This window comes from Diabrotica undecimpunctata, chromosome 1 (genome assembly GCF_040954645.1).
Source record: "Diabrotica undecimpunctata isolate CICGRU chromosome 1, icDiaUnde3, whole genome shotgun sequence".
NCBI lineage: Eukaryota > Metazoa > Arthropoda > Insecta > Coleoptera > Chrysomelidae > Diabrotica > Diabrotica undecimpunctata.
In genome coordinates, this window is record NC_092803.1 from 36253018 (window position 1) to 36267113 (window position 14096).

The following is a 14096-nucleotide window of genomic DNA, read 5'->3' on the forward strand; positions in this document are numbered from 1 at the left end:
AGTCCCTGCATCTCTTTCCAATTTGCCAAGTTTATCGACCATGTGACCTAAATGACCAATGTAAAAGTCCCGTGTTCGATAAACCTGGCCGATTAGACAGAGATGAAGGACTGCTTTGCGTTAGTTTTCTCTGTCGCACTGGGGGAATGGGTTGGTATTGCAAGGACAAACTTTTCAATTACATTTTGAAAAATAGAACATGCCAACTTCGGGCAATACGGTAACCGCTTTATTCTATAATAGGTATCTAGAGGTGTGCTCCACGATTATAACTTTTTTTAGTTTTATCATCTATTACTAACTGGTTAGAAGCATTGAGAAAATCGAGTTTTGAATATTTTTGTCCTCCCTATAACGCGACAAAATTGTCCTCAATACGAGGCAATGGATTGTTGAAGTCTTTTAAATATTTATTTACGGTGATTTTATAGTTAGCGCAAACATACGGATATCTTTGCCATTGGGTGTAATAACTGGTACTAATGGTGTTTCCCACAGATAAATATCTGGCCGTTCAACAGCACCATCTGATTCTAACCGCTTTAGTTTCACCTCCACCTTTTCCCGAAAAGCAAATGGTAATGGAGGAGGTTTGTGGAAAACTGGTTTTACATTTTTATCTATTTTTAAAGTAACTTTTTCTCCATTGTACATATAATACGAAACTCCCTTTGAATTAGTTTTGAATATTTTGACAATATTTTATCCAATTCATTGTTTTTATTTTGAATAGTTAGGTAATTAATTGTTCTTTCGGAAATTTTTAATGCCAAGTTAAATTCATTAATTAGATCGCGACCTAACAACAGTTGACTAGCTTTCTTCACTATTGTAAAATTACAAATTTTTGAACCATTTTATACAGAAATTTTTACAGTAATTTTCCCTTCTGGATTTTTCCAGAGTAGATTTTTAATCTAATATCTGTTTTATTCAAAGGAATGTAGCTTAAATTATCTAAGTAAAACTTATGTGACAAGATAGATAGATAGATAGATAGATGGTTTATTGGTAATACATCAATACAAAAGTATTTTTTACAAGTCAAAGATAAAATATGTCAATATAGTTAATAAACACATAAATATACAAGACATTCTAGCTCCCGTATCCAATTCCATCTGCGTGGACCTTATGGACGTGGACCTTATGATGCCACTTTAATTTGTATGCTGCCATAATATGACCCTCTTTGCCACATTTTTTACAAATAAATGTTCGGTACTTACTTATTTACTAAAATTATGCTTGATTTTATTACAGAAATTACACCTTAAGTCTTCTAAATCTTCCTCTTTATCACTATGTCTCTCTACTATTTTCTCGCCATTCCTCGAACTATGACAGAAGTACTACTTGCTTTTTGTTTAACTCCTTGCAGCTTATTCATTTCAGCATTATTTTTGGACTGTTCTCTCAAGGCTGCGTCTTTGTTCAAAGCTATCTCTAACAATTCTCGAAAATTTTTGGACGGACTCTCCTCACACAAGTGATCCAATATTTGACCTGGCCTCATGCCTGTCAAACATTTATCTTGGACTCGATACATCTGTTTGTCCATAAAATCACATTGCGTAGTTGCATTTTAACCCTTAAATACCAATCATTAATTGAATCTGTAATAAAAGAGGGTACCACATTTAAAAAGGGTAGGAAAAGCGGGTAGTGACCCTCTGACCTCTGTAATAAAAGAGGATTGAGGCTAAGGGATGCTTAGCACTGTCACCACTGTAATATCCCCTGTGTTTAAAGGAGATTTAGCTGTCCGTGCGAATTTGAGGCATACTGGTCCACTAGTTCGAATAGGTCGTGTTTTCGCCCTCGCGGATTTACAAGAGGGTAGGAAAAAAACAGGATAGGGGCTGAAGGATACTCCGATGCAGGCCCTGTAAAGAGTCAGAGGTTATGGGCTTGCGTTAGAAGCCAGGAAGATGTACAAAGCAAAAATGTGTTCTCTTCTTGTCTCTATCTAACGGTAAAAAAAGCCACTTTCAACTTACTATGTATTTAACAAATCGTAAAATTACAACTACTACACAAGATGTACAAGAAAGCTAGTAGTGGTTATCAAAGTTTGCGAAGGGAGACGAGAAGAGATTTTACTAAGGGAGTTTAAAAGGCGGACAACCCACTATTAATTGTTTCTCTCAATGGTTAGTATATATTGTTCGTTACCTTAGCATACTTAGGCCCTATCTAACGAATACGCCTTGTAGTCCAAACTGGAACTCAGGAACAGTCTGGATGAACGCTGGAATTCACTGTACGTTATGGCGGTACTGAGCGAGACGAAAATTCGTATTTTCGATTCTCTACCTTCCGTCAGATACGATATCACGATAATTGACCGTAACGCTGGCCGAGTGACACTCTAGGTCGCCCCCGCGTTGATTGACCGACTGACTGACTCGGTTGCCAGAACGCTACCGCCTGGCTCGGTCGCCAGAACCTTACCGCCCGGCTCGGTCGCCAGAACCTTACTGCCCCGCACTGACTGCCCGTCTTTCCGCCGACTTTCTTGTTTTTATATCTCCCAACGCGTACCCTGAGTTTTTCTACGTTTTCGCTGATTATCCATCTACTCCATGTGTTATCACTGTTTAACTATTCGTACTTTGTATTATTTTCCAACGAAGCTCTAAAGTGTCGTAATTTTTTAAACATTCAGGCTTGTGTCAAAACTAGGTCAAATTGTTATTCTTTGTTTAATTTGAAATGTATACGTTAAACTGTGTCGAATTTATTCTTATTAATTTGGAGTATGAATAGATTATTTAATTAATTTTAATTATTCTTTTCTAGGCTAACTACCCCTTATTTTGTTTCTTTTATTTTCTTGCTATGTTGACTTGTTACATACCGGCTAACTGATTAACGATTGCGTTTGGGGGTGGGGTTGTTCCCTTGGGTATGTGGCTCATACATTACAAATCCTGTCCTGTTGAATCCATTGCAGCATTATAAAATGCTTCAATTACTTTGATGATTATACATTAGCAATAAAGATGGGTTTTCTCTGGTACTATCAGTGTGCTTAATAAAATGCTTAACAACTTGCACAAAGCACTCTGTATTCATCCAGCCTGTTTTTGAGCTAGCCAGAGGGCGTTCCATTTATTATAAAATCTTTAAAGTGTACTCTCGGGAACAACAGAGCAGGAGGATTAGCTGCTCCAGATGCTCCAACAATACAGCATGTTGTAATGAACGTTCCACGTTCACCACTTGTGGTCTTACTAACCTGTCGTATACCTTTTTCTGCAAACACATAGATGCGACTAACATCTCCGAACACCGTGAAACGCTTTAAGACAGTTTCAAGTTTATTGAAAACATTTCAACGTTAAATCTATTGAAACCGGTTGCCCTTGCAAGATTACAACCTTCTGGATTCCGGAGGGATAAATTATTGGAATGGCGTTTCTGAAATACTTTCATCCAGGCAAGGGACGCGCTTCTTTATGTATGCCAGTGTGCTGAAACCACTATTTTATTGTAGGTTGCGGCTTCATATGACAATTTTTGGGTTATCTTCTCTTGATAGACCATAAAACATTTTAGAACATTTAAATATATTATATTTGTTTATATTATTATATCTGTTTATATTTATAATTTTTTTTTTACTTTATAATTAGGACATAAACGGACGTACTCGTCTTGTTGATGGATTTGTTACATATTTGTGGACCGTTTGGAAAGGTAGTCCTTCCATTTGTGCTGCTTGCCGTATACAGGTGCCACCTTGTACTAATTTAATAGCCTGTCTCATCAGATCTTCAGAGAATCTTCCTATTTTCCGATTTGTTTTATCTTTTCTTGTCATTTTCTTTCTACAAGAGAAATTATTTTGCAGATGGCTTGGCTTATACAACTATAACGGAACAGTGAGACAGTAAAGGAACAGTAAGATGCATCTCGCGGTTCCATCTGCTAAGTTCTCTCACTGTTCTATAAAAATTCGTTAATAAAAATCGATTATAATAAAACGTATACAAAAATCGTTTATTTTAATTTAATCGTTTTGTAAAATGGTTTCTTTTTTAGTTAACTTGTCTAAAAAACTTCAATTTCCGTGAAAACACCGGCCACATAGATACGTTATATTTACTACGACGCACTTACTTCGAATGATCAGGGATAACTAAAAGATTTCTTGTTAAATCTCAATCCTTTGTTTCCTTCATTTCAAGGTGGTGATTGGCATGTTCGTTTAGGTCTACCAGATAATACCGAACGTAGTAAGCTCTACTGAGTTTGTCTCAGTGTTCTGACCGTCTTATTGTACTTGCCTCCCGCCTTTATGTTTAAACTAGGTAGATGATTCAAGTCCTTCACGGAGATGATCAAATTAAAAAATTCACAGGACTCTTTTTTCGGGAAGCATCTCACAAAGCTCAAAATAAAGTTGAATGGTTAATCAAAGTCACCCAAACATCATGACATCACCATATCCTTGTGCAGGACTACGAACTGAGGAGGAGTTAATATATTTTCAACAAGTCCGCGCAAGCATAAATCTGCTTTTTCTGTTATTCCAAAAACTTCAGTTGGTAATTAATCTTGTCCAGGTACTTTTCCCATTTTTAGCATTTTAAAAGTATATCTATTGGGAATAAGCCACAATTCAAGGTTAAAGTAAGTTTATTGACGTTTCAATTTCCACTTCGGAAATCGTTCTCAAAATACCGTATTTTGAGAAGGATTTCCGAAATAGAAATTGACACGTCAATAAACGTATTTTAACCTTCAATTGTAGCTTATTCCCAATAAAATAGTATCTAATTTAAAATGCCACAAGAAAATCACTTCAGAACTATATAAATCTACTTACTTTAATTTTTTGCAATGAATCCTACCCGATCTCGTGAATTTTCCATTTTTTCAAATATTGAGGTTAGAATATTTGGTTTGTAAATTTTATACACGTACACTGATATTCTGTTTTCTTTAATAAAGATTATTCTTGTGAGTTCTATAAACGTCAACTTAAACTATGCCATTTTTCGTTAGCATTGTTTTCGGTGTGGCGTTCTCTCTCTCTCTCAATTCCAAACGATTTTGAAAAATATTCATGCAAGCTCTTGTCTTGCACCACAAAATTTGGGAAATAATTTATAATCATCATCATTAAATCATAAATTTATAATCATTATCCAGTTATATAAAGGAATAGATTATATTATAACCCATAAAATCTGTTGGTAATATTCTGTATATATTTTTAGATGTCAAGGGTTCTGGCACAAAGCAAATACCTGCAAGCAAAGCATTAGATGTGTTAGATGTGGAGAGGAACACCTAGTAGAACACTGTGACCGCCCAAAAAGCAGCCCTATTTGCTGCAACTGCAAGGGACCCCACCACGCTGCCTACAAACTTTGTCCTGTGAGACTCAAACTACAAAAATCCGTAAGAGTGTCGTTTAATTTCGAACAATAATACCAAATACGGAGGAAGTATGCTAAATTTGTAAAATGAATACTTTAAATTAAATAATTAATTTGGATGTCTTGGTAACTAACATAATCGGTCATCATCAGGCTAATAAAATAAAACTATACGAAATATTTTATGCTTTTTACATCTAATCCTATAATTTTGGACAACATAATTGAGTTGTTGTAAGTTTTTTGATCCAACATAACATATTGCTATCTTTTTATACCAGGAAGAAGAAAGATATTGGTCGGTCTCTGACTAATAGTATAACCTATCATTAGACTAGTGATATTTAAAATAACAGAAATAATGCTCGATACATTTATGCACCTTATTAGGAAGTTTTGAAGTTCTCTTAAAAAATACTACACTTCTATGTTATTTTACATTTTGTAAAATAATTTTTTTTTTATTTAATTGAACGTGCTTGTGACAGCTTCGGCCATTAGCACGAGGCACCGTGGATACAATTATATATAAGGTACAATTACATATTATAATATACTATAGTTATACATCATTTGGTAAGTTTTCTAGCTTCAGGAACTGGATACCTGTGATGACTTGGCTCTGGTTCGATAATATATCTGTGATGTCGCCCTTCATGCCCAGTTCTTGGCGTCGTTTATTGTAATGAGGGCAGTCCACAAGGATGTGTAGAACGCTTAGTGGAGATTGGCAATAGTGACAGATTGGCTTAGGTGTAGAATTCATTAGGTGACCATGTGTCAATCTGGTGTGACCGATACGCAATCTTCTAGCAACAACCATCTCATTTCTAGTTATACCAGGGATCACGAACCGCTTAATCGTCTGATCTATTTGGTGTAAAAATGTAGTGGATTGTTTCCAATGATTCTGCCAGTAATTTCGTACGAGTTTCTTTATACTAGTTTTTTGGTCACTGGCAATTTGTATATTACGTGGTGTACAATTGGATACAGCAGCTTCTTTGGCAAAGCGATCGGCGTTGTCGTTACTCATAATCCCGATGTGGGAGGGAATCCATATGATAGTGATATGGATGTCGTGGATGATAAGATTTTGGTAAATGTCATGGATTTTTTCTACAAGAGGGTGATTAGTAAATAGATTATTGATGGACTGGATAGAGGCAAGGGAGTCTGTACAGATGGCAATATGTTGATTGGGTGCTGTACAGAGTTTGAAGGCTTGGTAAATAGCATACAGTTCACCAGTGTGAACGCTGCATGTGGCAGATATTTGACATGAACTAACGACTGTTTCCGTAGTGGTAACCGCACAACCAACCCCCGTTTCGCTCTTTGATGCGTCAGTGTAAAGTACCCATGGACGTATAAACATAGATCTGTGTTTATACGTCCATGAAAGTACCCGATCGAATTTCTTAAAATTAAGGGGATATAGGATATATATATATAAGAGGAGATATTGGCGCCTAAGCCAAAGAGCTTCGCGGTAGAGGCTCTCAGCTGGACCGCTACGAAAAGCTCCTAAACAGAGGCGGATAGCAGTATTATGCACTGAATTAAGGGTTTTTAAGGATGTTTTGGATGCTGACATATATATATATATATATATATATATATATATATATATATATATATATATATATAAAGCTGCCGTAATCGAGTTTAGAGCGAATAAGAGACCTATATACTTTTAATAGTGTATATTCGCTAGCGCCCCATTGGTAGTGGGAAAGTGTTTTGATAATATTTAAACGTTTTAGGCACTCTGCTCTAGTTTCCTGAATATGTAGTTTCCAAGAAAGTCGGGAGTCAAATATTAGTCATAGAATTTTGCGGTTTTAATAATTTTAAATGTTATCATTTGAGAAGTAATATGAAAGCTATTTTCTCAAATAGTATATTCCTCTGTTTAATGGCGATAGTGTGCAAAAAAGTGAATTATCCCTAATAATCTGGTAGTTTTCAACTTTTATGAAAAACACTCAAAAAGGTCAATTTATTTCCTCACATTCTAATAAAACTCATTTGTTTTTTAATTGACATCTATTAAAGGTATGACGTGTTAAAGATCTTGTGCCATTTAGTGCATTTCTAGCGACTGAAAGGAATTTTTTTCATTAAAGGTCAATTTGACATACCAAATTTTCATATTTCAACGGACATACAAAAAATTTTTGGAAATTCTGAGTGGTATAAAATATTTCAAATGATATATCATCATCATCATCATTGGCTCCACAACCCATGCTGGGTCTTGGCCTGCTCAAGGATAAGTCTCCATTCTCTCCTATTCTTCGCCTTGGCTTTCCAGTTTCGTACTCCCAACATTCTCAAGTCTTCCTCCACCTGATCCTTAAATCGTGCTCTGGGTCTGCCTCTCCTTCTCACTCCATCTATTCTTTGGTTATAAATATGTTTTGGCGGCTCCATCTCATTCATTCTCTCTATGTGACTAACCACCGCAGCCGGTTTATTTTGATGGACCTAATACTATCAGGTTTGTCGTACAGGCGGTAAAGTTCGAAATTATAGCGTCTACGCCATAATCCGCCCTCTTGTGCTCCTCCATAGATATGGCGGAGGATTTTACGTTCAAAGCATCTTAAAAGTTCTTCATCGCTCTTTGTCATCGTCCATGTTTCCGACGCGTAGGTGAGGATGGGCTTGATAAGAGTTCTGTATATCACTAGGTTCGTTCCTTTTGTAACTAGGCTTGTTGTTAAAAATTTTTTAATCCATAATAGGCTATATTTGCCAGATATATCCGTCTGTTAATTTCTGCACTTACTGCATTAATCTGATTAATTTGTGAGCCTAGGTATATAAACTTTCTTACTACTTCGAAAGTATGTTCCGATCGTTTGATCTTCGGGTTGTGCTGCTTGAATATAATTTGATACTTTCATATACTTCGTCTTACTAGTGTTAACCTCTAGTCCCATTCTTTTTGTTGCTGCTTCAAGCGCCTTGAATGATTCGACCACGTCCGCCTTTCTTCTTGCAATAATGTCGATGTCATCGGTGTACGCTAGTAATTGTACGCTGCGATTAATAATAGTTCCTCTGGTTGTTATTCCAGATTCTCTTATCGCTTTCTCTAGTGCAATGTTGAATAGAAGGCATGATAGGCTGTCTCCTTGTCTAAGTCCTATCTGAGACTGGAACGTTCTGGAAACTCCGTTCTGAACTCTAACTTTACACTCGACTCTTGAGAGGGTCGCTTTCACCAATTTTACTACGTGTACTGGTATGCTGAATTCTATCATGGCCTTGTACAGTGCGTTTCTTTTAACACTATCATAGGCACATCTAAAATCAACAAACAGGCGATGAGTATCAATGCCATACTCATATGTTTTTTCCAGAGCTTGCCTTAGAAGGAATATTTGATCGGTCGTTGATCTTTTTTTACCAAACCCACACTGATATTTACCTATTGTCTTCACAATATCTCAATAGTCGGTCGTAAAGAATATATGCCAATATTTTGTATGTTACGTTTAGGAGAGTTATTCGTCTGTAGTTGTCACATATTGTTTGATCTCCTTTCTTGTGGATAGGTACAATTATACTTACATTCCAGGCTTCTGACATCTTTATTTGCTTATAGATCAGTTCTACCAGTCTACATATACAGTATGTTAGGTTTTTTTGCCATGCTTTAAAAGTTCTGAAGGAATGCCATCTGCCCCAGGAGCTTTGTTTTCTTTCAATTTTTGTATAGCTTGGATGACTTCTACCTCTGTTGGGATGTTATCTTTCTCTCTTTCATCGTCAATGTCCTCGTCAATCAATGACCTATATAAGTATTATAGTAAATGATATATCACTTACTACAATACTTATATATACTGTCGGTAAAGCGTAAATAACCTTTTAAAATTTTTGTTTATTTTCATATTATTAGAAAAAATATATTCGCATCAATGTTTCAAAACGGTACCAAAATACATCACTTTACTGAACAAATTTACCTAAATTTTCTTAGCGACAAGAGTACTAGATAAAAGAAATTAAAAAATGACGTCAGACAACCTTTAGGAACTGTGTGACATTAATAATTATACAAAATTCATTTGAAATTTAAAAAAAAAAATCAAATGTATAAAACACTGTTATGAAATAAAGTGAGGTTATTTTTATTATTTCATCTAATTCTAGATCAAATTGTATAAAAAAAGTAATAAAATATTCGGAACATTATAATTATATATTAATTTAGGTATACTTTCCTTTTTTTTTACTATAAACAATTTTTTTTGATAATAACTGGGAGCAACAATCACGATCCACCAAAACAACAAATAATAGATAACTGCAGACGTTCAGAGGCAGATTTTCGACCACTTGAAGCAGGCAAGGTAGGAGTATACACTATAAAGCGCGCCAGACTTAACTACTGGTTAATATTTTACCTGAACACGTTGCCGTCAAAGCGCCTCGACGATATCTGGTTTATTTTTAGACTACGAACTTAATCCTACATGGAGGAAAAATAAGTGGTTTAAAAATCAACTAGTGGCCGCTAAAGGGTTATAGCAATCGATTAGTCGAATTTGTAAAAGGAGCATTCGCCAAAACTTGCACTGTCAAAAACGCTCTCGCCCAAATGTTAACTGTCATTTTGTAAATAAAATTTAGTTTGTATACTTGAGGTCCCAGTTAAATTATCTAGCAAATTTAGTAATTTATTGTTTGCTATATTGAACAAATTTTGAATTCGACTGTAATTTACTGGAAGTTACTATACAATCAAGCACATGTGTTCAAAGACAATATTAATTCTAAATTAAAATAAAGAATTATTCACACGCTGTTTTTATCAACAAAATAAAACTGCATCAATTAAAACTTAATTTGCTTAAAAAGCTTAAATTTTGACCAACTGGAAGTTACTATACAACCAAGTATAAGTGCTCATAGCCAATATTAATTGTAACTACAACTAAAGAATTATTAGCAAGCAGTTTATCAACCAAATATAACGTTTCAGTTAAGAAGGCTATATTTATCTTACGATTTTTTAGTCCGTCGTTTATTTCTTATTCCTTTGGCCCTAATTCCCTAGTAGTTATTTAGGTGGCCTGAACAACAAATAAGTTCATACTAAGTCAACGAAACTCCAAGAAAATACTGAAAACGTAAGTAACAGATCAAATAGGGCACTTCGGGTATGTTTCTCGAAGAGATGATCTCAAGAAGCTTACCATAAAGAGAAAAATAGGAAGGGGGAAGGGGTAGGGGTATTCCGTGATCATAATGTACGAGAATGACTTAAAATAGAGAAAAATGGATGACGATAGGAAAGACAAATTATGAAGTCAAGATATCACGATACCTTTAACAGGTTAACAATTAATATTATAATAATAGTCTCCCGTTTTATACCGCTGTCGCGGCTTTGGGAGTATAGCAGGGTAGTCTGCTATATCTAGGGCCTACGGTATACAAGGAAGGTAACATGGCCAGTGCTACGCTTCAACCGTCTATTATTACCCCTGGTTTTACCCAAGGTACTCATTTTTATTCAGGCTGAGTCGACCTGGGGCCTATAGACATTTTTAAAATGTCTAGATGTTCTTGCCGGCGGTAGGATTCGAACTCCAAACCACCGGCTTGCGAGGCAAGCATCCTACCGCTTGCGCTACGCAGGCCCTTAACAATTAAGGTTAACAATTAATAAGAAGAAATTCTTGATTGATTGTGGAGTGCTTATACCTAAACACAAAATTTATTTGTGGAAATTAGATTTTTTATTTCAACAATACGTTTACCTAATTATTTTTAAGTTTCCCAAATAGTTTCCATATCACAAAGAAAGAAAAGGTATCGGTCTACATGAAGAAACTTCATGTGAAGGTTTTACTGGTTTAGGAATTGTAATATCCTCGGTCACTTCCGATAACTTGGACACATACATTTTAAAATAGAATCAATTAGGTTAGTGAGGTTTACAAATGCTGTATGAGGAAAACATGTAGTAACCTACATGTTTCTCATGTATAACTTCCTAATTATTTACAAAAAAAAACGCATCCATACGTAATTCATTTTTCTATTTCAATATTTATCACAAAATAAATTCCTTTTAATAGCACTTAATAACTAAACAAAAATTGTACATTAAATCACACAAGACCATTAACACATTTTGGTCAAAACATTCTTTACATACACTTTTTAAATAATTATATGAAAATTCAATAGTTTTTTGCAACAGTCTTTAAAAAAAAAAGAAAAACTGTTAGTGTAAAAAGGATTCTAAAAAAAATACACTGTAGAAGAAAAAAAAAATTAATAAATAATTTAAAAGAACAATCGTTTGTGGAGAATTACAGAAAATATCTAAAATAATTTTAACGCTATTCTTTCGAATACAATCCCATTCTCTAAAAAGACAAGGACGATATAGCGCGTTGTTACATAAAGGATAAATATGGTTTCAAATGATGAAGGTTTTTTTATGTTTGCACATCATTCCCACTATCACATCGAAGACACAGGTTTTTAGTAATGCCTTCGTTTATCATAAGTATCAAAAAAGTCATCTCTCCGTTCCTAAAAATAAAAAAGGAAGAATTAAATCGCATCAATACAAAGCAGAACAAATGATGTTAATAGTATATTACATATAGATAAAAAAGTGCCGTAATAATCGATAGTACAGGCTTATAACATGTTGAAACCAAATGTTCAACACTCTGATATATTTACCATATATTATGGATGGAACGCTGGTTCACATTTTTTTTTTATAAAATGTGTGTAAAAGATTTATTTATAACTTTCTTAGATCAAAGACGCCTTTTGGCAAAAAATGAATTAGCCACACCCTTGTCTTATACCGAATTTACTATACATATATATATATATATATATATATATATATATATATATATATATATATATATATATATATATACTCTTGTAGCAAATTATTCAAATGATGTTGTCTCCTTCATTGTATTTCCTCATTTTTTTATACTGTGTAAAACTTTTTAAACACAAATAAAGGGTGTGCAGTTGTTACAACAGTATGAAATTATAAATAAGAAATCATTGTTTATTATTCTGTGATAAATTTTAATATTTGCAACTGCTGTATCCTGTGCCTTTATCACTTAACTTTATTGCCAAGATTGGCAGATGACTAACAAAAATATTCTACACCGACTATGAATGAATTAACACTATCATTCTAGGAAGAGGTTGAATTATTTCGAGGTTATACTTCCTTGATAGAAAAATTATTCGCTTACATTATAGTCACGGGTAAAATAAGGTCTTGATCTATGGCAGCCTAAGAGGTAATGCTAGGCATTCCCCTATTTTATACATATCTAAACAGAATCTCTCTAGAAACTGTCATTTGGCTAATACAGGTTCGGTGTGTAGCATCCGGCAACCTGATTGTACATCTGGATTCTAAGGGTTGGAACAATTCAATCCATGTACATGTAGACACCCACATACATAATGGCTTCGAAACAAGTTTTTCGATTTCGAATTATAAGTCATCAAAAACGACGTCTACGGGACCAATTGATCCCTTTGAAATCTACAAACCTACAATCTAGCTACTGACCTTGTTAACGTTTTGTCATTTCGATACAACATACAGTCACTAGGAAGTACAGTTCTTCATGATTGCAGAAAGAAGAAAATCTGCGGGACTTTGAGGTACCAAATCTAAAGTCTCCATTGAATCACAGATGTTATTGTCTTCGGTAGCTGCCTACATTGAATAAAATATTAGTTTATTCATTTCAGAAAATTACCATGATAATAACAAAAGCCAATATTTGTTATGAGGTATTTTGATTCCAAAATAAATCGTCGAAGATTTTATAAAACATATAAATGTTTCTCTAAAACGATGTAAAACAAATATTTTACAAAGTAGGTATGTAAATATAAAACAAAAATTTTTTTAATTTCGAGAGTATTTCTTTGTCACCTACAGATATGTTGCACAAAAGATAGTATCATAAAGACAAATTAAACTAAAGTATGTTGAAAAAATGCCCAAAAGAGTATACAGGTCAGACAGGTGGAAGTTTCAAAATACCTAAACTGAACACAAAGCTAGTTTTCTCAATGAAAAAACTAATTCCAAATATGTAAATAAATTAATTACTAAAAATAATGAATTAAAACAATTTTGAGCATCACTATCTTGACACATCACTGAAAATGACCACAGAGAGCCAAAAGTATTCAAAAACCAAAAAATTATTAGTCGCTTCTCTTCTATGAATGCAAAATATATAGCAGCCATATAAAGCTGTTGGTTTGGGTTTATCACTAATTCGTAAAAGAAATCAAGTAATCGCTATCAAAAAATCTACTTCGCAGTTTATCTTGAAGAAAGAACCTAAAGAGTCTATAATACTTTTAAACAAAAACTTAAGGAACTTTGAAAAGACAACTTTTATTTGAAAGAATACGTCAATAAGCAGAATTGTCGCTACTGGGTAGAGCAGAATCCAAAACAGAAACATTAGCGATCACTTTATAGCCTAAAGTCCATTTTTTTGTATGCAACAGCCGATACATCATTTTGACTCCAGTCTGTTCTATGTCACAGGCATGGAACATAAATATCTATGTTTTACTTCAGTTGACAATTCTGTTCTATCATGTCACACTTCAATTCTAAAGAAAGGGAAATTTATGTTCCATGTCTGTGACATAGAACAG

At 34.3% G+C, this 14096-nt stretch overlaps 2 protein-coding genes across 3 annotated transcripts in view; one reads left to right on the top strand and one right to left on the bottom strand.

The window, feature by feature from the left end:
* Positions 1-5562, top strand: part of LOC140447849 (uncharacterized) — a 62646-nt gene extending 57084 nt beyond the window's left edge. The window contains exon 5 of the mRNA XM_072540748.1: positions 5229-5562. Within this exon, the coding sequence (XP_072396849.1) occupies positions 5229-5442 (214 nt within the window). The 3' untranslated portion in view covers positions 5443-5562. The remainder of the gene's footprint in view (positions 1-5228) is intronic.
* A 5871-nt stretch (positions 5563-11433) lies between these two features.
* Positions 11434-14096, bottom strand: part of LOC140447861 (3'-5' RNA helicase YTHDC2-like) — a 40874-nt gene continuing 38211 nt past the window's right edge. Inside the window, exons 12-13 of one of the 2 annotated variants that reach the window (XM_072540774.1) lie at positions 12982-13131; positions 11434-11954 (exon numbers count right to left, since the gene is read on the bottom strand). In XM_072540774.1, the coding sequence (XP_072396875.1) occupies positions 13021-13131 (111 nt within the window). In that variant the 3' untranslated portion in view covers positions 11434-11954; positions 12982-13020. The remainder of the gene's footprint in view (positions 11955-12981; positions 13132-14096) is intronic. The other variant, XM_072540781.1, reaches the window with a different exon arrangement.